The sequence below is a fragment of the Malurus melanocephalus genome, unplaced genomic scaffold, assembly GCF_030028575.1.
Source record: "Malurus melanocephalus ecotype Western Australia unplaced genomic scaffold, MMel_1.1 scaffold_89, whole genome shotgun sequence".
NCBI classification, from domain to species: domain Eukaryota; kingdom Metazoa; phylum Chordata; class Aves; order Passeriformes; family Maluridae; genus Malurus; species Malurus melanocephalus.
Genome location: NW_026623321.1, coordinates 1,517,872 through 1,544,468, shown reverse-complemented (window position 1 = coordinate 1,544,468; position 26,597 = coordinate 1,517,872). Strand labels below are relative to the sequence as shown.

At 50.0% G+C, this 26,597-nt stretch overlaps 3 protein-coding genes across 4 annotated transcripts in view; 1 reads left to right on the top strand and 2 right to left on the bottom strand.

Annotated features, from left to right (window-relative positions):
• The window catches only part of MLF2 (myeloid leukemia factor 2), a 195,610-nt gene that overhangs the window by 153,571 nt on the left and 15,442 nt on the right, over positions 1–26,597 (top strand). The gene's annotated exons all lie outside the window — the stretch shown is intronic.
• LAG3 (lymphocyte activating 3) lies at positions 2,808–8,795 on the bottom strand. The gene is made up of 8 exons (XM_057368246.1): positions 8,724–8,795; positions 8,324–8,495; positions 7,934–8,160; positions 7,409–7,666; positions 6,935–7,228; positions 6,304–6,594; positions 5,912–6,027; positions 2,808–3,403 (listed from the first exon to the last, which is right to left on the bottom strand). The coding sequence occupies exons 1-8, from the start codon at positions 8,776–8,778 to the stop codon at positions 3,296–3,298; spliced, it is 1,521 nt and encodes a 506-aa protein (XP_057224229.1). The 5' UTR covers positions 8,779–8,795; the 3' UTR covers positions 2,808–3,295.
• PTMS (parathymosin) overlaps positions 23,666–26,597 on the bottom strand; it is a 4,025-nt gene continuing 1,093 nt past the window's right edge. The window contains exons 1-4 of one of the 2 annotated variants that reach the window (XM_057368242.1): positions 26,259–26,324; positions 25,432–25,513; positions 25,221–25,285; positions 23,666–24,619 (exon numbers count right to left, since the gene is read on the bottom strand). In XM_057368242.1, the coding sequence (XP_057224225.1) occupies positions 24,373–24,619; positions 25,221–25,285; positions 25,432–25,512 (393 nt within the window). In that variant the 5' untranslated portion in view covers position 25,513; positions 26,259–26,324 and the 3' untranslated portion in view covers positions 23,666–24,372. Of the gene's footprint in view, positions 24,620–25,220; positions 25,286–25,431; positions 25,514–26,258; positions 26,331–26,597 lie in introns of those variants that run through there. The other variant, XM_057368243.1, reaches the window with a different exon arrangement.

The following is a 26,597-nucleotide window of genomic DNA, read 5'->3' as shown; positions in this document are numbered from 1 at the left end:
TGAGGATGTGTGGTGCGAACAGCCCCGCAGACACCAAGGTCGGTGCAGAAAGAGGGCAGGAGGTGCTCCAGGGGCCAGAGCAGAGATGGCCCTGCTGTCCGTGGTGCAGACCATGGTGAGACAGGATTCCTCCTGCAGCCCATGGAGGACCCCAGAGCAAGTGGATACCCTAAAGAAGGCAATGATCCATAGGAAGCCCACACTGGAGCAGGGTCCTGGCAGGACCTGTAGCCCTGTGGAGAGGGGACCCCACACTGGAGCAGGGCAGGAGCGTGAGGAGTCCTCCCTCTGAGGAGGAAGGAGCAGCAGAGACAACAATGAACTGACTGCAACACCCATTCCTCATCCCCTGCACTGCTGGGGTGAAGGAGGTAGAGGAAATTTRGAGTGAAATTTAGCCTTGGAAGAATGGAGAGTGGGTTGGAGGTCTTTTAAGGTTTATTTTCTCAATATACTGCTTTGATTTGATTAGTAATAAATWCAATTAATTTCCCCCTGTCGAGTCTGTTTTGCTTCATGATAATCAATGAGTGTTCTCTCTCCATCCTTATCTTGACCAGGGAGCCTCTTGTTACGCTTTCTGTCTCACGTCCAATTAGGGAAAGGAGTGATAGAATGGCTTTGATGGTTTGACCCACAACCGCATTCTAGTATGTTGAAAATATTTATCTGAGTTTTGCACCTGTAGCTGTATCCTTGTGGAAAAGCATCAGGTCTCTTTCCTTYGTATGACATTTACTTTATTTCCTCCTTCTATTTATTGACTCCACCTGAAACAGTGTTTGCTTCATTGTACAGACTCTTGGTCCTTCCACCTCCACTCTATTGATTTGCCTTGTGCCATCTTGATTCAGAAATATTTTACTTCCTGGAAAGGAAAATCTAAACTGCATAAATACTTCCAGGCTTTTGCTCACAGTAACTGTACCAYGTCAGACATCTGCCTACCATGACAGGCATCATGAACAGCTGGGTACAAGGTCAGTGCTGTTGAACTTCTGTCAGAGGAGCAGACAAAACACTGAMGGGCTGTGTGGAAGTAATGCAGAGRAAGGYGCTGTGTGTCCGTGTAAACCAKCACCGCTCCCCTGCAGGGCTGCTGCCTCCTCCACCAGAGCAAAGGACCAGAGCAGAGCTGACCATGCAGAGAGATGGGCCTGCTCAAAATGTCAGAGAGACAGACAGTCCCAAAATCTGGGATTTGTACCTGAAAGGCAATGAGTCAGGAGGAGATGAGGAAACAAGAAAAAAGGGGATGTGATAAAAGGTGGTAAAATAATGACCATCCAAGGTATGATAGATTTGGGAGTCCCTCTTTTCCCAGCCTTTGTGACAGGAGAAAAGAAAACAGATGGTGAAAGTAGAAAGCTTTCAATTCAGAACTCAGAGAGGAACCATTTTCACACAGCGAAGAAGCAGATCCAAGGACGGATTGCCAGAGGAAGTCAGAGAGTACAAGGAAACAGGGAGGTTTAAAGACAGACCAGGCACGCATCTGAGCAATGAGAACATCCAGACTGGTAACAGGCAGTGCTGAAAGCATTACCCACAGGAGGAGAGAGTGTCCCGTTGTGCCTGAGAAGAGAGAGCGAATCACTATCAGGCTCTGAGAGAAAATGATGTGGTCCTGATTTGCCCTGGATTGCCCCTCAGCCCCAYGGGGCTTAACCAGCCTTTTCTCTACCTTCAAAGCATCTGGCAGACAGAGGTGATTGAGCTAGATGGATCACTCCAACCTGAAAAGAATTGCAGCATTATCGTTTGCCTGGGAAGATGCTGGTACCAGGCTGGACTGTCTTGCCTGTGTTGGTTCTGCTCAGGATCTACCTGAAATTGCATGGGATGGTTGAAGCAGACAAGTCTACCTCGCAGCTCTGCTGCACTTCTCTAGGATTCAGTGGAGATATGGTGTCATTTTAAGTAAAATACAGGGATAACTGGGTAGCTAAAGAGCTGTGGAGTGCAAACACGCTCCCTGGAGTGGGCTAGTTGTGACTTGGGTGCTGCTGCACTCCCTGCAGTCTGAAGATCCCAGAGTGCATTCCCTACCTGAGTGCCTGAACCTCTTGTGGGGGAAAGGTGAGAGCCACACAGCAAGAAGGTCTCTTCATGTGCCTGCTGAAATAATGAAAAGCTGGCCTGGCTGTGGTGACCTCTCAAGTCAAGAGAATCTTCTGTCCCGAACACAGAGCAGCTGCAGACTTGGGATCCATATGGGAAAAATCTCGTGTGTGGCACTCATCACTAATAAGTGTTTCTGCTGGGGTGGCATTCAATGGCTGYTCAAGAGCAATGCCACTGTCCTCCATGGCTGTTCAGAGGGGAGGTGAAGAGCATTCTCTGACTACATGAAACCTAAACACATCGAAAGTCTTGAGAGGTAGGTCCTGGCAGACTCGTGTTCACATTGCTAAGCACATCCTTAGCAGGAGGAGACTGACAAAGAGCCATAACATCACTTGCAGATCTTTCAGGAAAATTTGAGGACTAAAGGAATAAATGAATGAATGAACAAGGACTTCCAGATGGGAGGAAAAAAAGAAAAGAAGGCTCTGAAAAGCAGCAAAAGGAAGAGATTGAACCTGTGGTTCTTCCTTCTCTTGTGGCATTTAATTTCCCCTTCCCCACTGTGAAAATGTCAGGAATGAASAGGCAACTTCAGTAAAGCAGAACTGAAAGAGAAAGAGGTGGCAGCAAAAGCCTTAGAAATGGCTTCACACAGGCAGGGTACACCTGGGTCCGTCAAATAGGCATGATCCTCCACAAGCACACACAGGGGTCAGTGGGTTTTTTTTGTCACATGGATTTATTTTAAGTTCTAAAATRATTTTCTAATAAGTTAAAATGCTCAAATGTGCAACAGGGCAGTGAGCAGGGCAGTGTAGGGTGAGGGAAAAGGGAGTGAGCATGGGGGAGAAAACATTGTCAGGCTGCAGGGGAGATGGATTCCAGCCATCTCCTGCATCCAAGTGCTCCACCAGAGAAAGACAGAGAGAGGCTATGAAGGATGAGCAAAGAGTGGGACAGAGATGTGGCACTGAAGCAGGCAGTAGCTACTGCTCAAACACCCCCAACAGCTCCAAAGCATCTCTGCTGCTGGCCACCTGACTGCAGCGGTGATTCTGCCCTGCCCTGGCTGCAGCTTCCAACCCCTCTGCAGGTGCAGAGCTCCCGAGGCCCCTGCATTGCTCATGCCATCCCAGTCCCTCCTGAGAGGCCTGCATGGTGCCCATCTCTCTGTGGCACACAGGTTTCCATGCTCCCATGCAGGCTCTCCCTGATGCCCCTGCTCCCATCAGCACTCYGTTTGCTGGATCTTCCCTTTCTGGTTTTCCTCCATAGACTTCCACGGCACATTGACTGCAAACATCCCTTCCAGGGCTGGGAAGGCAGGAGCCTGCACCTGAAAGGGAAGCAAGGGACAACATCAGACGTGGGAGGGAGACTGAATGGCACGAGTCTGGGCTTCTCCCTGCTGAGGAAGACAGTCCTGGTGCTTGCCTAGAGCCACAAAGCTCCCATTCCCTCCCAGAGACAGGGCAAAAGACACTCTCTGAGGACATGCAATTTCTTCTGGGGAATGCTGGTTCAACACAATCCTCTGTGGTGTCATGGGCATAAGAAATGACAAAGACAGGACATGCCTAAGGGAGAGCAAAGAGTGATCTGGGCAGTGGTTCAGGCCGCTCTCAGGTTTGAAGGTATATTGGGTTTTATAACATCTTTTTGGAGAGAAATAATAAAGGCATGAAGGCTTGTGCAAAATGAGATAAGAACAAATTAAAGGCAGAACCATTTTCACAAGGGACTTTCTAGACAGTGAAAAAGAGGTAGATCTCAGGCCTCCTGATAGCAGTGAAGTACAGGGTGACACACAGATAGTCAGCACAGCAAGAAGGATGAGATTAGTTAAGAGAATGGCACAGTAGGTGTGATCTCAGCTGAGAGGAAGGCACTGGGGTCTTGCTGACAGGTTTCTGCCAGGCTGAAGGGAAATGAAAAGCACAAGTCTTTAAAGACCAGTCATTCTTGGCACAGAGAGTGTGAAAGTGCTAATGAGTTAGGCGGCTGATAAAGCTGAGGTGCCTCATTTGGRGGAAAGAGGATAAGAATGTCACACAAGACCCAGATATTGTAGGAGAAYGGAGCACTAAACTGCATGACAGGATCAATGAAATGAAACAGCACCAATCGGCCACTGATGGGGTCAGGGGATCAGAACAGGAATTCCTCATGTGTGGGCAACAGCCCCCAGTGTGCACGAYACACTGCGGGGAGCAGCCGGTGTCCAACCAGCACAGGAACAGCAAATGTAATCTCAGAGGATGCCAGCAGAGAGAGGGAGAGAACCAGAGATGAGCTGATACCTCTGCTCCTCTGCACTCTGACRGAGGATGAGCCCAGCGGGGAGTCCGTGCAGAGAAGGGCATGAATCACAGAATYGCAGGGTGGTTGGGCTCAGAGGGACCTTTGGAGATGATCCATCCCAACCCCCCTGCTAAAGCAGGGCCATCCAGAGCCGCTCGAGGACCACCCGTGGATGGAGAAGCTGTGCTGAGCACGGGAGCCGAGCTTGCTCAGCACAGCGGGGCCGTGGGGGCACAGGCAATGCTTTGGGGTGGTGAATATTCTGGTGGCATGAGAGCTGTTTAAACAAACAGCAACAAACAGCTCTCCCGGGTATCCTATTTCCTGCTAGCTGAGGCTTTACAGGTACACTGTCTAGGGGTTCTCTCCAAGGTTTTGGACCAGAAAGGTTTCTGATCCCTTTGCCCTCGGTTGCACAGTCCAGAGTCACACAGAAACCGTAGATTTCTGCCTCCGTAGATTTCTGCCTCATATTATCCTTTACCATCAGTGCTGATTAAGGATGGATGACGAAGAACCTGTCATGAGCTGCTCTTGTGCTACCCACAGTGGTTTTTTAAAAATTTCCACCTTGCTTCTTTTGTGATGCTGCCTGTCTTCAGTCTCAAGCCACTGGGACTTGCTAGGACTTTTCATCAGTTCTGTCACATCCCTCATCTTCAGCTCAAGGCAGTTTCAAGGCTCCCAGCCCTTTCACCAGGGTAAGCTGTTCCAAACTTACCTTGCTCTGATCCCCCAGACCCTTCTCCACTAGAATAGTCATCATGGCCCCTTTCCAAGAGGCTAAGTAGGAGGCAGCTATGTCACAGCTACTCCCAAAAGGTGTCCCTTGTGTGCAAAAGGAAACCCTGAAGGATTGTTTTGCCCTGTTATTAATTTGCAGAGCAACAATGTGAAAACTACAGAGAAATGGTCTGTCTTGTTTGCACAGTTTTTTTTCCCAGTGACATGCTGTGGAGGGATTAGTCCTGTCCTGGCCTYGGGGATCATAAAGACAAGGTGAAGTTTTCAGAGGACAAGATACTGGAACAAGCTGAGCAAATGAAGGGCACTAAGTTGCCAAAAGCTGAGAGCTGAGAGCTGAGGGCTGAGACAGAAACAGCAGCTCTGCATCGAGATCGGTGGCTGGGCTCCAGCAGACATTGATACAGAACAGGGGAGAGTTACATTAAAGCATCTGGGAAGGAATGAGAGAGAGGACACCTACAAAGGCCTGGGAATTAGCCCTCCTCTACTGAAGCGTGGCTTGATCTCTGGGGGAATAAACATGAAGCTTTTCAAAGCTGGGCTGTGATTGTCTCTTTGGAAGGTTTTCTCTCTCCTCTGAGGTGTCAGAGCTGCCCCCAGAGGAATGCCATGGTTAGCCAGGGTACAGCTTTCCCAATGTGTCCATAACGTCCTCAGCAGGCTGCCCCAGCCCCTTCCTTCCTCTGGCCACTGTGTCCCTGGGACCTTTCACTGCTGTCTCTGGAGTACTGTGGGGAGGGTCAGATAAGGGTGGATGTATAGGAAAGATAATGGAAATGGGGTGATGGACACTTACCCTTTTTTGTAGGGCCAGAGCCACAACACAAACGGCAAGCAGGAAGAAGAGGGTGAGTGTGAGCCCAAAAGTAACCTGTCCACTGAAAATAGAGGGAGCGCTGGAGAGCAGGGCACCTGTGAGGAGGAACCACAGTTAGGAAAAAAGGGACGGTCGATTTTGCACTGGGGAAAGGCTGGGACTGCACAAAACCAGGCAAAATGGGAAAGAGTCCTTCCAGGAAACTGGGAGCAACATGAGGAACTGGTGAAAGCTAAGAGAGGATGACAAGGAGATGAGATCCAAGTGGTCCAAGGGGGGAAGGACAGGGTGAGGCTGAGAGAGGAAAGGGCACCAGAGAACTAAGAAAGGTGAGAAGAAGAGGTTGTTTGCAGACCCACAGGAAAGAGTACCTGTGATCTGCAGGTCATAGTCCACTGCTCCCAATCTGCCTTCTGGGCCATATACACTGCATTCCCATGTGCCTGTATCCTTTTGGGACACTCGGGGTATTTCTAAAGTAGGTCCCATCTGGGAACGGTGCCCCTCCAAGCTGCGGGGAGTGGTTACAGCCAGCTTGCCCCTAGCAGAGGCTGAGTCGAGGTGCTTCCACTGGAAATGTTCATGTCCCTGGGAGTGCGTGAGGCTGCAGATGAGCAGCAATCGACTCCCCTCGGATACRGGCCCTTGGATGCTTGGAATCACTGCGGCAAAGGGAAAAAAATAACCTCAGGACAGACTATAAGGACCTCCACATCTCTTCCTCATCCATCCTTTTTCTATTGCATCTCTTCTTTATTACTTCCTCTAATCAATTTTCTTTGTCTTTCTCAGTCTTAAGAAGAATAATCAAGTCACCCAGGAAAACCCCTGATTCCAGCAGAGTCTGATGCAGTGCAATGCCCTGAATAAAGACCTCTTTTCCTGCCCCGGGGTGGGACCCATGACCAGCAGCTGCCCATGCTCATTGCACTGACATGTGGGGAGGCAAACCTGTAGTGAGGGACCCCAGGGGGGGCGACACACTTCTCAGTCTCCTCTCACCTCTAACCACTGCCAAGGTCACGTTCCTGCTGATTTTCCTGTGGCCCACAGAGACAGTGCAGCGGTACTGCCCTGCATCGCCCAGCCCCACCACGGGGAGATGCAGGGGGAAGCTTCTGCTACTCAGATTCTGGGAGATGTCCCAGTCTTGCAAGTGTCCTCCTGCAAGGTGGCTCCAGTGGGCTGCCACCACATTCATCCTAAAGGTGCTGGGAAGGTGGCTCAGACTGCACGGCAGCTTGGCTGCAGAGCCGGCTGCAGCGTAAACCACAGGGTTGGYTGGGCCATCAAACCCTGAGAGAGAGAAAGAAGACAAGGTGGGCTGGTGYCTGGAAAGAGCTCCTCGGGGAGGTGACTGACCTGGAAAGCGAGGACAAGGTGGGAGCTGGGAAGGTGGGGCCGTTGGGGTTAGTCAGTCACATCAATGGGATCAGCTTGGGGGTGCTGGGGTATCCACACAGAGGCTGAGCTCACCTAGAACTTGCAGGTTGTATGTGGCAGAAATTATCTCCTCRTCAGAGTACCGGAGCTGGCAGCGCCAGGAGCCTGCATCACTCATGGATGGACGGAAAATGGAGAGAACCCCAGGCAAGAAGCAGAAGGTCCTGGAGGTGGGGCCCAGGTGCTCGTTATGGAACCAGCACATCTCYACAAGGCTGGCCCGGTGGCTGGAGTTGCAGCTCATCAAAAGCAGTTCATTTTCTATCACGGGGTTGGGTGGGCTGAGGGTTACTGCAGAAAGAAGGTGTTGGGATGGGGTGTGAGCTGTGGTCACAGGGRAACTCCTAAGCCTGCCTTTTGTGCCTGCCCTGTCCTGACTTTGTCCCTTGGGCAGCTGTCCCTTCAGAGCCAGGAGCAGACAGCAGGAAACCGCACTTTCCGGAGGGTGCTGCCTGTACTCTAACCTGCCCTGCCAAACACAGCATCCCCACCCCATCCCACCTTTACAATCTTGCAGTCCTAAAATCAACATTCTCCAGCTTTTCCATCCCCTCCTACCCGTGATGATCCCCAGCTCCATGCGGCAGCTGTGCACCTCGGCGTTGTATTTCACCCATGCCTCATAGAGCCCGACGTCCTCGCTCCGGACGGGGTCGATCCGCAGGGAGAAGTTGCCATTGCGTAAGGCAGAGTCCTGGAGCGACACCCGGGGCTTCATGGACAGGGCCGTCTTCTGGAGGCCTGAGTAGCCCACTTCCAGCACCACGTGTGGATCCTGGTGGACACTGGAAGCAGGATGAGTGAGCGGCTCGTGCCAGAGGCAAACGTGAGGTCAAGGGAGGGGGCAGGAAGGAGGGAATATGGGGAAGGAGAAAAGGGGCTCAAAGGGTGTCCGACCCTCCCCAGTCCCCCCCAGAAGGACTCGTATCCCTTTTGGCCCTGGTGTACCTKTCCCCATGACGCTTCCACAGCACAGATATCTTGTCAGGCAACTGCTTCGAGYTCCCCCTCATCTTTTTGGGTCTCAAGTGGCAGGGCAGCACAGCTGAACTCCCCTCTCTGACCCACACTTTCTGCTCCCTGCTTCTCCCCTCTGATAATCTTGGTAGGATGTGGCCAGCTGTAAAACAATGAAGAGTTGAGCAAAGAATGGGACTCAATATTATCCCACTCTGGGGTGGGAACGCCGTCTTTGCCAGGGCGGGTTGGAATATGGACAATGTCCAGCCACCTTCAGTGGAGTKGAAGGGTACAAACTCTCCCTTCCAGCCTTTCCAGGGATCAAGTATCATCCAGATTCAGCTTACTGAGCTACTCTGCCCTCCCCAAGGCATTCAGCCCCGCTTACCAGTGAAAGCCAGCAGAGTGAAGGTGAGGAACAGCACCAGGGACACCGGTCTCATGGTGGCATCCAGGAAAGGGGCTGCCTCTCACTCAGGTCTGTGCTTGATGAGGTCCAAAGCTTGAAGGGATCAGCAAAAATGAGGCATGGGCACAGGAGGTTTTAGAGTGGGTGGGTGAGCACAGAGGGTCAGTGGGATGTGCTTGCTCTCACGCTGTCTCTCTCTCTGTCTCTGATCAAAGCCCTTCCCTAAATGCTTTTATATTGTAGGTGGGCAGCTAATTTCCTCATATCACTAAGAAGATGCGTCACGAGCAAGAAACCAGTACCAGCCTGAGGCACGTGAGGGCAGAGGAGGGAGGGACCAGAGACACCACTCTAAGCATCTTTAGTGGAAATTCTTTGGGTTGCTGTTGTTTTTCTTACAAGTTTCGCTTCTATATAGCCAGTGGAAAAAGTGTAGAAGACACTTCCCAGCAAGTACCCTTCAYGTTTTTCTTTCATCTCTTACCTTTTTTGGTTTGATCTTCCCGTCTCTTACAGATTCTCTCTAATTGTTTCAGGGCTTTTGAGAACATGTTGGTCTTTTTTCTGCTGTTCTTTCTTTTGTTGTTTTTCCTCTTCCTCTTCTTTCCTTCTTTAATCTTCCAAATGTGCTGATTTCTTGGGTTTTTTTCTCRCTGGTAAATTCACAGGCAGCATGAGGGAAGGGTCTGTGCTAAGCTCCAAGCAGGGCACATCAATCTAGAGTCCAGGGACAGCATGGAACACAGCTGAGGTGGTCCAAGGAGACTGAGGGGAACATCCAAGAGGGGAAAAATGAGCACTGAAAAGAGGGTCTGTGTGCTGTGGTACCATGAGGGGTGTGAGGAAGGGACCATCCTCCAGCAGCTCTGGGGGAAGCCCACTGAAGCTCATGTGCTGAGGGGGCTCATCCTAGCCCYCATGCAGCTGCTGACCTTTGCATAGGGCCATAGATTTCCATCCTGGGCCCCCTTTTTTTTTTCTCAGAGAATCCCCACTGTCGTTGTTCACAGTTTCCAGCAACCCACTGGCACTGACTCTTTCGGACTTAATCAGCCCTTCATGATGGGTGTCAGACACCCAAGCCCCTCGGTGGCTCATCCACCAAGGGCTTGGGCTTTTTCTGAGGCTGAGGGAAGGGAGGTGACTCATAGTGGCCACTTCTTGACTGTGGAAGGGTCCTTCACCACTCTCTAGTTTTCCTCAGCTGGGTGGTGAAGGTGGAGGATAAAAGAGAACCAATTCTGTGCCCTGCTTTAGCAGACCTCTGTTGTAGTGACAGCTCTCAGGTCTTTCATCCCACGTGGCTCTTCAGTGTCTTGACTAGTCGGATTGGTGTACAGGTGCAACCTTGTGTGCCTCCATGCCCCTGAGGGACTGCTCTGCAGTGGTCCATGGTGCCCKCTCGTGTGACAGAGCCCAGGGGATTGCATGAGAGAGGAAGAGACAAGTGAAGATAGGGGAGAACTTGTGACAGTTGTCAGGAGGTGTTTTTTTCCTCCTGTTCAAGAAAAACAGTTTGTGGTGACCAGTTCAAGCAGAAAACATCAAGCTTTCTTTCCCTTGAATCAGCAGCACAAGAACGGTGTGAGTGTGTGGGTGAAGACGAGACAGAGAGAGAGGAGGGAGCTGGAGCTGTGGCGGGGAGACACGCCCGGCTCCACAGTCCAGGATCCTCTGCTCCCCCTCTCTTGGCGTTCTTCGGGGCACACACCGAGCTGGCTGCTCTCCCCCTTTATCTCCGCCCTCCCTGCACTCACAGCCTTGGCACCCCGGCACTGCCCCCCTCTAGCTCCCCAAACCTTCATCAGTGGGCTCTGTTCTCTGGGAAATGCTTGTCCCTYGTAAGAACCAGCAAAGGAGAGGACGCATTTCCATCCTGCTGCCGCTTCCCCGAGAGGTGGTCCCAAGGGACTGATGGGCAGCCCAGGAAAATGACAGGCGCTGCCTGGCACTGGGGGGGCATTCGGGGCCGAGGGCTCGTCGTGCTGAGCGAGCACGTTGTGAAATGAAGGTTTTGGAGGCGCCGTTTTACTCAGCACCGGGCTATCTTTAGCAGAGGCACGGTGACGTTTCTCTCGAACGACCCATTTTAAATGCTGACTCCCTCGAATGGCATTTTCGTCATCTCCCAGAACAGGACCCCGGCGCAGAAATAACAGTGACCGGAGGGAGATCAGCACGGGAACCTCTTCTGAGAACCGCCTGCGCGGGTCCCKGGGCGGAGAGGCTGCCAGGGGACTGTGGGATCGGGCAGAGCCACGGGGAATGACGGGCTGGCTGCACGGGAGTGGCCTGGGGCCGGCAGGCAGGAGCTCGGCTCTCTAAATGCTCCTTTGTCTGTGTCAGGCATCGGGAGCCTCAGCCAGGCTCAGGGCTTGCCCGCAGCAGCCACCTTGTGCGCAGATGCTTTCATACATTGCTTTTCTCGTCTCTCCTGGCATGTCTTACAGATGCAAACTACTCTTACCAAGACAAATAGGAATAGAAAACACTRTTCTGCAGTATCATTAGTCCTGCTGAAGGAATTTTCTGTTGTGTTTCCAGAYTTCTGTGATACTGTGTTTTTCYCTGAGAGATTCCACTTTTGTGTTTKGGTCCTYRCAGCATCAAGTCTGAAGCTAAGTCACAATCTCCTGCTTTRTGCTGAYTTTCTGAGGCACTCCAGAATTTATTTGCAGACTTTAGCTGACCTAAGAAACCACGTYGTGGCCTGAAGCCTGGGTTATCAGCTGGTCTGGGTGTTCCTGAGACACAGCGCTCGACAGAAGGACCTCATGGAAAACGTCCTGATCGCTGTTTGCCCAGAATGAAAGTAAACACAGCAGGCAAAAACAAGTTACTTACTAAGAAGAGATAACTTGGTGGCAAGGGACTGTAAACAAAAAGCAGCCACGCCTGGGGAAACACGAGGGAAAGTCTGGCAGGGTTGTGGTGTGAGCAAGAGCTGCTGGGCAGGTTGGTACTCAACAGGCGCCTGCACGGGCAACAGGGTTTCCAGGGATCAGACCGGGATTAACTGCAAGATTTCTGGCACTGACTGGGAAGCTTAGGGAGCTAAAAGAGATCAGAGCTGCAGAGGGGAAGTCGTGGAGCTGCCCTTCTCTGGGCACTRGGGACAGATGCAGTGGTTCCCAAGTCAGCAGTGTTGCTGCGGAGGGCTCGGGCAGCAGAACCCTGAAGCAGAAAGGACCAGTGCCCACACCTTGGCAGGCTTTTTGTGAAAYGCACAGCGAGGAAATGCATTGAAATAGCACCCGTGGGACTGAGGGATGCAAGCCACCCCATCCACACAGAGGGCCGGGATGRTTTACTCCAAGACACCAACCTGAGATGCATTCTGTGTATGGAATCAAGCTCAGGGTGGATACAAACTTCAACTTCCTTTTTCTAGGGAGGAAGTGGCTACTACAGACTTATCTCTGTCCCTCCGTGATGCCTGGAAGAAGCAAGTTATCTTCCCATGGCAGGGTACAACTCATGTCAGAGGGTTCCATTCACTGGAGGTAACTGATCCCAAAAAAGAGTGAGGAGAAGAGGTCTGAAAAGAAAAAGTCCACATCTCTCAGCAGCTCTGGGTGAAACCAAAATGTGCCCCTGCAGAAGTTTCTGGAGCAGGAAGAGTGACTGGATGCCTGACTGGGAGTCTTTCTTGAAAAGGGCCTTTTTAGAGGGTTGTTGGGCGGGTGGTGCCTGAGTCACAGGTCTCTGATATGGTGCTAAGGAGGATCTAGTGGTGGCCTGCTCCCCAGAATCCSATGGGAACACTTTTAGGAAAGTATACCTTTATGGCGTTTTGGAAAAATCTGCAGACTCTTTCTTTACAGTGCTAAAAGACGAGCACCCTTTGTAAGACAATCCTCAGCAGACAGCTGAATATCCCASATATTAGAACGCCAGGACCAGCACTGAGGGGTGCTAGCTGAAGCTGTGGGCTGCATTTCTGCTAAAAAAAAAAACCACAGTGATTTAATTACTGAAGAAAACCTGCAGCATCCATGGGCATGTTTGGCTGCTGGCAACTTGCATCTGGCCAGCATTCGCTGTGGAGAAGTTCCCTTTCAAAAGAACCTTCCTGGGGATCTGGGAAAGGTGGGACGCTGCAGGATCCCCTTTGGTCATCCCCAGCTACCTGTGGAGATGGCAATGGCTATCAGCACCTTGGCCAGTATCTGGTTAAGTGATGTCTTAGATGCCTCAGCCCGTGTTTTGCAACACAGAGGGTGATTAATTACAAAAATCCATGCAGCAGGCTAGGTTACACTTTGACTCACCTCTCGTTGCAGCATTCATGCTTTTAATCCAATGGAAAAATATGCAAGAGCCTCCCAAACATCCCAGGGCTGCAGAGGATTTTCTCAAGAGCCAAGAGGTACCCGGGAGCTCAACACGTGGTGGCAAGGTGGTGTCAGGACAGGCTGGGAGCTGATGCTGGGCATGTAGTGAAACCAGGGCACCCAGATTTCCCCATCAGACTGCAGAAAAGCCCCTTCTTAGGTGTGGCTTCTTTGGTTTTCCAGTGTCTTCACAGTTTTGCAGGGAGACCGTACAGCTGCTTTTCCTGAAGATGTTTTGGCCTGGGGGACCTCCAGCACAGATATGGGTTGTGTCTGCTGGGGGAACGATGATATTTTTCCTGGCACCAAGAGAGGAAGTTTGATCCACATATTCCAGGCTCATATCCCCACTGCTGTTGTTTCTCTCAACTGACAATACAGAATCCCCTCAGAGAAGACACAGCCCGTAAGGATGTGCTTTCTGCTCCTGGGACTCACATCCTTTCTGTGTYCTTCTCTGGGCAGTACCGTGGGTCTGCCAACACCCAAGAGGTGCCTTGGTCGCGTCTCAGATGTTGGGGAACAAGTGTTGCTCAGGGCATGGAGGGCTCTGGCTCTAGGCTTGGTTGTGTGCGTCCTCAGGAGCTGTGAAAAATAGATCTGATCCATGTGCTGTGTTTTCATGGCAGGAAAACAGGAGCCCATGTCTCATGGTGCGCCGGAGCTCTGGAAGCTGCATGCAAACACTTACTAAATAGAGAACATGGTGTTTCTTTCTTAGTGGGAAAGCTTGATGTGCAAAAATATAAGGTAACGAAAGAAGCATGTGATGCCATGAGAAACCATTTGCAGAAGAGTAGAGTCACAGGGAAGGTTGCTGTGGGTGATGGCACAGCAAGGAAGAGGACAGCAGCGCTCCAGAATAGTCCTGAAGAGAATAAAACTCTCTGATTTGGTGATCTCCAGCCGCGTTGCTTTGAACAAAAAATTGCTAGGGAAGGAGATGGTGCATTTTTWAACTGAGAGGGCTCATTGTAAATCAGAATGGATTTATTCCTTTATAGTTTAGTTTTCAGCTGGATCAATTCTCTGCTGCTCATCAGTGTTGACAAAAGAGAGGCAGCAGGAGAGATGAAAGGGAAGATGGGATTGTCCCTCTCTGCAGCTCTGTGCATTTGCGCTGGGTTAACGCGATTGTGTGCCCGACTGCAATTCAGAGGGTGCTGGCAGCTGAGCTGGTTTTCAATTTCCTCTCCACCTGGTCCCTCATGGCAGGTAGCACCCTCTTCTATAAGGTATTTTCTACTGCCCCATTAAGACAAAACCCCACAAAACCAAATAAACCCACTTGCTTGTTAGTCACGGCACCACCTCTGGCTCTCTGCTCCCAGCTGGGTGACTCTCAGACTAGTCTGGGTTGCTCAGGGCCTGGCCYGGGCAAGCCCTGAACACCCCCAATTGTGGATAATCACTGCTTGCTGTGCTCTTGCCTTTAGCACTGCAAAGAGACCTCGCTGGCTCCAGAGTACCCCCAATGTCACCACGCTGGAAGACGACTGGCACACACARCATGCTTTCTTGGTGTAAAGGCTGACCCTTATTCACCCTCAAAGGAGGCTGGGACCAAAGAGACRGAACTACAAAATTCCCAAGAAGGGGTGACACTTCCTGTGTCACAATGAGGGCTGAGAGAGATCTGGGTTCCCAAGATGGAGAGCCAACTGAATATTAGGGACTCCTGCCGGGAGCTGGTCACTGGGGTGCAATTGAGGTCACATGGAGTAAACATGGGTTTAAGCTTTTTTTTCTTTTCCTTTTTGTGTCCCATTTATAAATTTTCCTGGTTCTAAGAAGTTTATTTTTGCAGACATCAGGTCCCACTCTCCAGGAGGAGTCCACACTGAGCAGCATTCTCTCCACTRCAGCAGGTTTCTCTGCCAGGTTTTCCTCTGAAAGCCACAAAAGACCCAAGGACTCTCTTTAGCTGCACAGCGTGTGAGAGAGTAGAAGATAAAGCAGCTAATGCTTTTGTGTCCTGTGTAAATACTTCAGACCCTTTGCTGATGAGATAAAAGCGTCCCAGAAATTCAAACTATGTGAACTTCCAGTGCTAGGCTGCCCCATGATTTGTTCAACATCCAAATGCCCATGGATGTCCTACTCTGCCAAAACACGGTTAGGAGGGCTTCAGAGCTCTGCAGGTGTGAGTGTCTCTCCTGGCATGGTGCACAGATTTGGCAAGGTTAATGGGAAGCCACTGCCTCTCAAGACCCCCAAAGTCACACTTAGAATTCAAACATAAGGTTCAGTGTTGAGGAACAAAGAATGTGGATGATACTTCCAGAACAGAATACAGTATCCTGGGAAGACAAGACTCCAGGGAGGGAGAGAGATGATAACATGCTGTATAAAATGGGACCTCAAAGAGCGAACAGATTGTGTTACCTCTGTTTACAGCACAAGTTACTGGAATGTGTCCATATTTCAAAAAAGGATGTGGAGAAATGGAAAAGGATTTAGAAGACTGGTGAAAAAAAAAAAAAAAAAAAAAACCCTCTGACTTGGGAGCCTGGGGATCTTGCTTGGAAATGAATGAACTTGAGGTGTTTGATTTCTTCTACCTAATCTGAAGAAAACAGCGGTGAGGTCAGGCACGATTTTACTGCAAAGAAAAGGAAATTGATTTCACTGCAAAAAAAAAAAAAAAAAAAAAAACAAAAACCCTCTGACTTGGGAGCCTGGGGATCTTGCTTGGAAATGAATGAACTTGAGGTGTTTGATTTCTTCTACCTAATCTGAAGAAAACAGCGGTGAGGTCAGGCACGATTTTACTGCAAAGAAAAGGAAATTGATTTCACTGCAAACAAAAGGAAATTAATTTTACATGTCACAAAGACGATATAATTCTTGTTAGAGCATGATGTGGAGACCAGGAGTATAAATGAGTTCAAATGAGATTGGGTTATTTGTGGAGGATCAGTTCCTCTCTGGCTTCCAAATATAATGACCTGGTGTCACTGGCAGCTTAGGAGGTCCTTGACTCTTGCACAATCCATCTTTGATATTTTCTTCCCATGAGGAGAAGATGGAAAATAGAGGCAGGTTTTCGACTCCAGCAGAAGAACACAAAGATGACCAGGGGCTCAAAATTAAACCCCAAATCTATCTGGAAATGAGGTGCATGTTTCTTACAGCAAGGCACTGACATGGGAAGAGCCCCTTGTTGTGGCCTCTTCATCACCACCTGCAGACTGTGAATGKGAAAAATGGTTGATGGCATCCTCTTGCTCAGCCCTGGGATATGGGACTCTGCAGGACCGAGGAAACCAAGCCACATGATCACCATCATCAGAATAAAACAGTAGCTATTCATATTTCTCCAGGCTTTTCCCTTACCCACAGCCCTGACTGAAGGGCTTCCCTAAGAGTTTGTGTGTGTGCCCTTTTTATAGACTCAGAGGCAAAAGCCAGCTTGTCTTGCTCTGCAAGAAAACTCCAGTGGAGAGAAGCAGTGGATGAGCATGACTGCTGAGCTGAGGCACATAAACCACAGGGAAAAGGAAGGAAAAAGCTCCTGGATTCAAATGAAGTGAGGTGGTGGTGGCATGTGGGTGTGGGGACTTTCCCCTRAGTTTGGCAGGGACTGCCTGTTTTTTCCCTAGCTACAGGTGCTCAGAGGGCTCATTTGTTCCAGCCCTGAAGGAGATACATTAGTTTCTATGTTTTCATTATTTTTTTTTCAGTCACTACAGTTTTCTTCTGTATGTTGCTTAAAAAGTCAAAATAAAAGTCACTCTGAAGGACTGGTAACATCAAGGGCTCTGAGTGCCCCCTGTCTGAACTGTAAGACCAGATCAGCTTGTGCAGAGGAGTAAATATGGGCAAAATGGTCCAGTCATGAGCCAAGGTAAAGTTCAGAAGCCTTAATAATGGAAAAGAAAGCTACAGTCATACTGGCACAAGAGTAGTTATTCAAAAGGAAAGAAAACAAAACAAAAACAAAACCCAAGAGTAACAGCATTTCCTGGTCGGTGAAAAGCAAATGTTTGGGGTGGATCTAAAAAACAGAAGTTCTCAAAGTGAAGTGGCATACTCATGAAAGAGTCAGAAGATGACCTGGAAACCTTCTCAGRTGCTTAAGGGTGGGATTCCACTTTACAGCTATTCTCATGAGGAAACTGATCCAAGAGACTCTTCCAAGCTCACCTTCCCGTCTCAATGCCACAGGGAATGACACCCCCTGGCTACATCCTCACTGCCTCCAGCACACTTTCTGATAATATGATCCTTCATGGGGTTCTAAGAGAGACCAATGTAAAATGTTGGTTTAAAAGGAGAAGGAGATKAAAAAGTGAGCGTGTAACTAGAATAGGGAATAACTAAAATTACCTCCATGGCAGGTTCCTACAGATACCTGCCTGAGCACGACTGAGTGGATGAGAAAGTGTGCTGAGGGTGGAAAGGACAGAAAACTTTCAAAATGCTATTGCTGACAGGCAGAACTGAAGCTGCAGACAGTGAGAAAAACAGGCCCCTGCTTCCTAAGGGTGGGACAGCCCAGCTCCAAGGCTCTACCCAGGAGATCCAATACGGGAAAGAACACTACTGGGAAAGGGTCCAAAATGCACGTGTGCCTTTCCAGGGGAGGTCCCTTGGACTTGCCTTGGTCTCTCTAGGCAAAGGATCGCGTCTCCTGGARGATACACCTGAGGACACGCAGCCAAGACCAATGTGACGGTGACTGACCACAAAAGGATTTCTCAGTTCTCCAGGTTCCTCTCTGCTGTGATCACAGCCACTCCTGGTTGCTCCACGCCGAGAGGCAGCTCCCAGCCCGTGCTGTGCCCGGCATTTTGGGTACACAGACACTCGGATGAAGGCAGCTCGCAGATTTCCAGTGGCGTATTTAGGGACACATCGGGCTGGTGCCACCAGGGGGCCCTTGCTTGGCGGGAAAGCTGCGCGGGAGGGACTCCGGCCATCGCTCTCCTGGAGATAAATCTGTCCCAGCGGATCGAGAAAAGCGACAGAAGGTGCACCGTCCACGCTGAGCGCTACCGGTCTGAGCTTTGTTTGGTTGTGCTGCGTGTTCTCCCAGGATGCTGCTCTTTTTCAGCACAAACAGAGGTCTTGAAAAAAAGAGATTMGGGCTCAGCCTTTGTGCCCCAAGTTAAGGGAGAAGGACTTGGTCCTGCTGGAGGTCATCTCAAAGTCCTCAGCAATAAGAACAGGTACAGCACTGAGTGTTCTGCTGTACCTGTTGGGACAGCACAGGTGTCACCACTGTATCCCAGTTCCATGACACCTGTTTTGCTTTCTGTCTGCAGTCTGGAATCCCATCTGTAGGCTCTTCACGCTCGGAAGGAAAAACAAAAGCAGCCCTAGGGAATACTGGGAACACCTATAGGGATCCTGCCACAGATGGGAGATTGGATCTGAAGTCAGGATTTGATCTGAAAGCCCTTTAAAGCACAGAGAAACTGAGCTGGAACAGGATCATCTCCCAGCGAGAGAATACAGCAGCACGGCACACCATTAGCAATGCTACACCAGGATGCTTATTTCTCCAGCTATGGGAAGGGATTCACAGACCCTGAAGCAGTCTGTATTTTCTTTAGTTATGAGCAAAACCTCCTGACTCATTTGAATTACAAGGCTGGCTTTTCCAAACATCCCTACTGAATCTTCTGTGAAATTTACCTTGTGAAGAAACATCAAATTCCCAGCTCAAATCTGGGTCCATATTTACCATGCTGCTGTTCTGGAAGCTCAGGAGGTTTGTTGGAGCCTTTTTCGATAGCTTCAGTTCTTTTCAAGACTGGATCTGACTTAGGAAAAAAATTACAAGTACCAAGAAACTTCCCATAAGAAAACAGCAACCAGYTGTGARTTTCCTGGTGGGATTTCTGGTGTGYTTATGGACAAGCCTAAAGGAGAGCTACCTGGGGTCACGCTGAGAAGTGCTGTCCAGAAAAGTCTTTTCTGTCAAGTCATTTGGGTGTGCAGCAACAGAAAAGCTGCTGGAGGATGCAAGGGGCTTTGAAACTTTTAATTACAAATTACACAGCCTAATAGATGCATCCTGAAATGATGCACGAATTGTTGCAAGATTGGGGAAAGTCTAAGCCATGACTGCCTGAGCTGCCAGGAAGGTATTGGCAGACACAGGTAATCACTGGGCTCTGGAAACTGGATATTTTTGCTGCTTCTTGCATCTTTTACTGGTTGCAGGATCTTCTATCTTGGATGCAGGCAGCCCTGGTAACATTTTAGACTTAAAGATAAGATCTTTCATTGCGGGACATGGAGCCAACCACCCTGCTGGCATCATACCATGCATGGCTTGAGGAACTAAACTGAGAATAAAGCATCTTGGACCCAGACAGGACACTGGAAAAGCTGACCTGGACTATTTGAGATGAGATGTTTAAGGTGCATTGTAGACAATGGGAACAAAAAAACGTCATTTCAAAAAACACTGGAGGTGAGTGTGCAGCTCCTGCAGCCCTTGGTGACAAGTAGCACCAGCCAGATGTCACCCACAGCACACACACGAGTCGTGTGCTCTTCTGCCCTCTTTCATGGGTGACATGCAGCACATCACAAGCCCCCTGCCATAGCCTGCCTGCMCGGGGACACCTGACAAGGTGAAGCTGCTGCCATATCCCAGCTCACTGAGGCTCAGCTGAGGAATTCCTTTGTACACAGATACTTCCAGCTGGGACTTGGGCTTCCTGAGACAGGAAAGCACCTTCTCCTGTATCTAATAGGAAATGCCTCCCACAAGAGCAAAGCTGTGCTGGGTGGCACCACTCTGGGCCCATGAGCCACGTTGTGCGGCTGAGACCCTTGAATACTTAGAGACCTTAGGTCTCTCTTCACCCCTGTGAGTGTTCAGGCTTTGCTAAAACAATGAAAATTCACCAGGAAATAGTACTGGGTTTGTGTGRCAAGGTTTTAGTCATGGAGGGGCTCCAGGGGTGCTTTCTGTGAGAAACTACAACATGTGATGAACTGAATGCAACTYCCTGCACTGCTGGAGGGGAGGAGGTGGAGAAAATTGAGAGTGAAATTGAGCCCAGGAAGAAAGGAGGGTTGGGAGGAAGGTGTTTTAAGATATGGTTTTATTTTCTCATTATCTTGCTCTGATCTGATTAGTAGTAAATTAAATTAAATTTTCCCCAAGTCAAGCCTGTTTTGCATGTGGCAGTAATTGGTGAATGATCTCTCCCTGTCCTTATCTTGACCCATGACCCTTTCTTGACATGAGCCTTTATTATATTTTCTGTCGCCCATCCTGTTGAGAAGGGGAGCATTAGAGCAGCTTTGGTGGACTTCTGGGGTCCAGCCRGGGTCCAGAAGGAAACCCCAAATTCACCCACTGATGAGACGTCCTGTCCATCTGCAGTATGTCCCAGCCCACACACGTAAACACAGACTCCTTCCCTGAGAAAACAGACTGGAGCAGCCATGAGCGTCTGTCTTTGACTCCGTGCTCGAAATAAGGGAGAGAGGTGGGAGGGAAAAGTACACGGGCTTCTTAAGGATCTGGGAAGGCAAGTTGTTTCAGTTTCCCATATGGCATATGGGAAGAGGCTGAGCAATGTGTCTCCCAGCCAGAGGGACTAAAGAAACCCCTGAACCCAGAGGGAGCAGTGGGGGCGCAAGGACAAATAACTGATCTTCCCTGTTTTGTTTTTTTTGGTTTTTTTTTTTATACCTAGTGCAACAAGATTTATTATGGACTTTCCTGAGGCAAGAAGGGTTTTCCTCCCAGACCAGCAGAGGCTGGAGGGCTCACTTTTTCCAGGTTTGAAGGGGGGTTCATGACTCTGCCCATGCAATGGTTTTGATTATTCCAGTCTTGAATCATCTCTTGGGTTAAAGCTGGTGTGAATGACCAAAAAGAGGCAGAGGGGATCATTTGCCTAAGGGGAAACAAGAAGGTGACRGCTATAAGATACAAAGGACATTCAGCACTCCGAAATATCTCCAGACTCAGCTCAAATTTTCCATGGCAAGCCTCTATTCCTTCATGTATCACAGAAATCAGTAGGTGGACAGTACATCTCAAGATCCCCAACCCAACTCTCTTGGTCACATCAGGTTGCTGTGCTCAGCTAGGGGCATCAGCTGGATGTCAGGTTTCATTCACCTGACAAGGCAGCGTTGTTGTTCACAGCCAGAGCTGTCCTGGTGCTTTGACACCCCTTTCACAGCAACAGCCTTCAGGAGGTTTGCTCATCACCCTGGTGGCCCTGGTCCCAACTGTCCAGTGATTCCTGCCAAGGAGTGAGGGGTCACTCACCCATCCMAGCTAGGACAAGGAGCCAGCTGAGACCTTGCAGGTGGCTTTGCCTGCTCTGTGCACTGGTGTCAGTGTTGCTTTTCCAGACCTCACAAAAGGGCCGTTGGAAGCAGAGATAGTCTAGAGGGAAGTCTAGCAGAGCCTGCAAGAGCACGACTGTGACACCTCCACAATTCCCTCAAAGCAAGCAGACCTGGAGGAGGAGGAGGAGGAGGAGAAAGAAGGAAATCTCCAGCACTGCCTGGCTGGCAGGACCAGATCCGCTGTAATCTTGCCGCAGGTTCCATCGGAAGCAAGGAAGGGAGAGCTGAGGGAGTTCTGCCCCCAGCTGATGAGGTTAGCAGATGGTCACAGGCATTAAATGAAACGAGTGGAGAATTAGCACAGAGCCGAGAAGGGCGAACAAGGCCCCGCAATGGTATCGTCACTTCTGAGGAGTCACCGGTGGAGACGGGCTTTGTTCTTACCTTGATGACACCAGCACAACACGACTGATCTCATTGTGGAAGAAGAATTAGGCTGAAAGATGAAAAGCACCTGCAGGTTTGGACGCAGACTGAATACGCAGGCAGGCTTGAGATGAAGTGCAGTGCAAAGCCCTGCATTCTCAACTTTTTTTCTGGAAATCTAGGCAATTGTTTGCTTTGCTCACTCTGTCAGCCAAAATATCGCTGGATACAGCATGGATCTTTGCAGATCTACAGGAAAGGAAGAAAAGCTGTGATTTTCTTTTGTGTTATCTGTAGCCCTCACCTCAAGTCAGAGATTATGTCCTGCAGGTCACCAATATGACAAAATCCCAAAGCAGACATTTTTCTATTTCTGTRTCTCTAGCTGTATCTTCCAACTACYCACAGAYAATGACAAAGGTAGTCAATAAAACTAAGTAAGATGGAAGAAATAGTAGATGCTGTGGAATCAAGGGCCCACAGAGACATGGAGAAGCTGTCTGGCAGCCCGTTGTCACTTCCCTCTTTCCCACAGTATTTCCCTCAGAGGACATGAAGCATGCCTGCCCACACTGTTAGTCCAGGCCTAACAATCAGCTGCTGTGCCACTTCCTTATGGATGACTGCCTGGATAGAGCCACTGGTCCTGGTGTTGTATCCACACAGGAAGCAGAGATGGCGTTATGTCTCCGTAACTTCTCCTTGGCATGTACATCCTTCACTACCACTGCAGCAGTGGAGGGGAGGAAGTATGAAAATTGTTATCTGCCTCTGCAGAGATTGTATCATCCAACGATAATTTGTCCTCGCTACTGAACAGTAAAAGCTGGCTGCTGAGCAGAAAGTTTGGGGAAGTCCTGAAGACTTGCCCAAATCTTGAACGGAGACTAGAATCTGTAATTTCTCAAAATGGAGCAATGCTGGGAATACCAAATTGCGACAGCGCAGCTACGAGGTACGTGCAGGCTGAAGCAGCCCATGGAGCCCAGCGCCCAGGGCGGGTGGGAGCAGGGAGGGATGTCGCAAGCCACTCCCAGGCATCCGCAACCTGCTTTTGGAACGCGGCTCTCGGGGAAGAAGAGAAGCTGCTGGGAGCTCCACCAGGAACGGGCTCCGAGGTGCGGCACAGCGGATCCCACCCGGGAGACACCCACGGGAGCAGGGCTCGGCACAGCAGTGTCCCTGTGCGCCCTGCCCCGCAGGCCAACACCGGCGTTCRGAGAGAATGGCAGCGGCTGCTTTGGCCCTCTGGAGACGAGTCAGTGTGTGCGCTCCCGGTGTCTGATCCGCGGCCGCACTCGGACAAGCACAAAGCCGCTGACGCTCACACAAAAGTTGGTATTATTTACAGCTCCCRGTGGCTCGCCGCGATTGCCAAAGTGCGAGTTGGAAAAGAAGAAACACGAACAGCAGCTTTAGTCTGCACAGATAAAAAGACAAACGCTTGACAGCTCTCCCCCAGGCAGCTGGCGGGACAAAGACGTGAAGCTCTTGCYTCTTGAAGCGCTTTGGTCGCTGCTCCCGGTGCCGTGTGAGTCACAGCCGAGGCCAGGCAGGGCAGGGGCCACGGRCAGCGCACGGTGACAGCGACACGGGGCTGCATCCAGCGGCTACAGCCTGCTTTCCCTTCCCAAACCTCCTCTGCCCAGTGCTGAGGCCCAACCGCAGTTTCAAGAGCTTCGGGACAGCCCTGGAGCTTCGTCCAGTGTTTGTGCCCTGCCCTTGCTGGAGCTGCAGCACGGCGGGAGCTGGATCCCACCCCGCTGCCCAAGGGGCCCTCAAATAACCAACAGATGCCCTTTGATCAACCCCCTCTCCACCCCCCCCTCTTCCCACAAACCAACTCCCACCGACCCCTGCAGGATGTCAAACACACAGCCATCCACACCAGCGGTTTGAAATATTTTTAAACGCTTTTATTTACAGTGCTTGTTGAAAACAATATATATATTTATATCTATCATCCTCGTGATGTCTGTGCCATAGAAAATGCTGTGGCTATATTGCCTTTAATTTACAAAAAATGGTCACAAGAAAATCTTAAGGGAAATAATGGAAATCAAAGTTTGGTCCCCAATTGTTTCTCTCTTGATTTGTTTTAAAAAAGCCTCCAAATTAAAAAAATATGCAGCTCAGATGAAATTTATATATAAAAGCAACCCTTATCTTCCGAAAAATTCACGAGGGCCAGCTTGCTGTCATGTAAACTTGGAAAAAAAAGAAAAACTTAAAATAAATCCTGTCTCCGTGTGTTGCTTAATAGAACCATTATTTGCTTTGTAATATTCTTTGTCTCTCAGGGTTCAGCAGGAAAGCAGATGAGAGGAGGCTTAGGACTGGGAAACGCACCATGAGATCTGTGCCCGCAGCCTCCTGGCTCAGGGAGGAGCTCTGGCAGCAGGGCTGGGGAGCAGGAGCTCTCAAGAATCTCATACCAGTGACAAAAACAGGAGGGCAGGTGAGAAGGGGATGGGAGGTGCTTTGCCACGTGAAGYGCCTGGAGAGGTTGTGTGCCCAGGAAACCATGAGATTCTTGAGGGAAGAGGAGCGCTGGTAAGTGGGGCCCAGGTGAAAGGATGCAGGGGACTGGGATAATTTCAGCTGGGGAATGTCATGGGAGGGGGGTTGGGTCTTTTGGTGAGAAGGGAACTGCTGTCTTCCCCGTCTGAGAGCATTTCTAATCTTTCCTCATCTGAGATTGTGTGAAGCCAGAGGCTAACGGGCAGTGCAAGCACAGGCTGGAATGGAGGAGGAGGAGAGATGGACGGAACAGGGGAGATGGGAGAGGAGGACTCAAGCTGAAGAGCCATTTTCTGTCTTCTGTCTCTTTGGATCCACTTCATCCTGCATCAGACATGGAGCGGAAAGTTACCATCAGTCACCACTCCAAGGCACATAATTTCTCCACAAAATTCTTAACTGCTGTTCTTTCCTCCGTATCGAAATCTCTGCTAGGCCCACCCTAAATCCACTCCCCTCAAAAGCACCCTCGAGTGCCTGACACAGCTGTTCTGCTGGTGATGGTTAAGATGTGAACAGTTCCATTCAGAGGGACACCCACAGTTATGTCCACGAGGTGCAAGAAGTCCAGGCTCACACCACTCCAGAGAGACCCCAAAGTCCAYCCCTACAAGTCCATCTCCTGGCCTGAAGCCCTGAAGACCAGGTTAGTTGTGAGGACATTGCCAAACACGACCTCAAGCACCTCGACTCTCTCTCTCATGCAGCACCATGACTGCTGGTGGAAGGCCCTGGATCCTACAAGGAGCATACACTGATTTACTATCCCCTTGCCACATCAGATTTGTTTACCCATCTGCTGCTGAAGCAATGAGACCCGAGGCCAATTTGAGATTCTCAGCAGCAGCATCCACATGGATTTGATCAGCACTCAGTAAGTAGCCTCATTCCTTCTCCCCACCACTATTCTCATACTACTACTCACCTCTTCTTCCTCTGCAGATCGTTTCTCTGCATGGCCATCTTGCTCTTGCCCATTCTCATCTCCTTCTAAGCACAAGCAGGAAAACAAAATCACACGTTAAACTGAAGCAGCATTTAAGGGAATGTAATTTCAGTCAAGAGGGCTCAAGGAGGAATTTCCCCCCACAACCCTCTATTCCTCTGCAGCCTCCTATTCCTTCAATTTTCCCTACCTTCATCTTCATCACCACCTTCTTCTTCATCCACATCATCAGGATTCTCTTCATCATCCTCATCAGCTCCGTTCTCCTCATCCTGATTGAAACAAATCTGTCAGAGCAGAAACTGGTGCCAGGATGACATTTCCATGTGCTCTTTGCTACAAGCGCAACAATTTCCAGAGCTCYAGCCACTTCCAACCGCAGTCTCAGGCGTGCATTGAGTGCACTGTTGCTCTGACACTGTTATTCATTCCCAATACTCCTGCTGAACACTCCTCCCAACCAGCCTTCCTTTAAAAAGCCAATCCTTCTGGTCCATCCCCAACATGAAGTTCCTTGTCTCCCACGAGCTTACATCCCGACGAGCTGCTGCCATCCCACCCGACAACCAAAGCATCTCTGTGATTACAGGCTAATGACTTAGCCGAGGCTTGTGGTACATCTGCTTCCAGATCCCTTCCGACCTCCATCAGTCTGTGCATTTCCATCCTGTTCCTCCCCCCACCCTTCTCCAACCCGCGCTCTTTGCGCACCACAGGATACTTCAGTGGGCGCAGGACCACATCTCCCGTGCCACATTCTCSTGGCATTCCACTTGTTCTCGGCTCCATTTCCTCCTTCGACTCTTTTTCTCCATGAGTGGCTGTGCTGACTATACTAAGTCATTCAAGGCTCATTCTCCACAATTATCCAGCAGCTCGCTCTCCCTTTACCCTTATCCCGGAGCTCCCTTGGCCCGCCCTCTTTCTAATCTCCCATATTCCCTTCATACTCATTACCCACAGAGAGCACAAAACCCCTCCTTACATCTCCAAATCTGTCCCTCTGAAGGGCCTCACCTCTACTATCTCCTTCTTTTTTTCTTTGTGGACWGCTTTCTCTTCGAGTTTTTCCTTTTTTTCTTTCCTTTCCTATATGTGAAATGAGGTGCGGGGGGAGGAGGGGAGGAGAGAAAAAAAAAAAACAACATTCCGGCGGTCAGCGGCAATAAAAGACGGGGATGCCTGAACAAAGAAGGCTTGGAGGAGCGGCGGAATAGCGGGTGAGGAGACATATTAGGCGTTAAATCCGCCCGCCCTGACAAAGGAAAAGAGCAGCGAATGCGCGTCAGAGCTACTTTTAGCCCGCACACGCGTGTGGAAACCAGAAGTGTCACGGAAGAGTTGTAACGATTTATT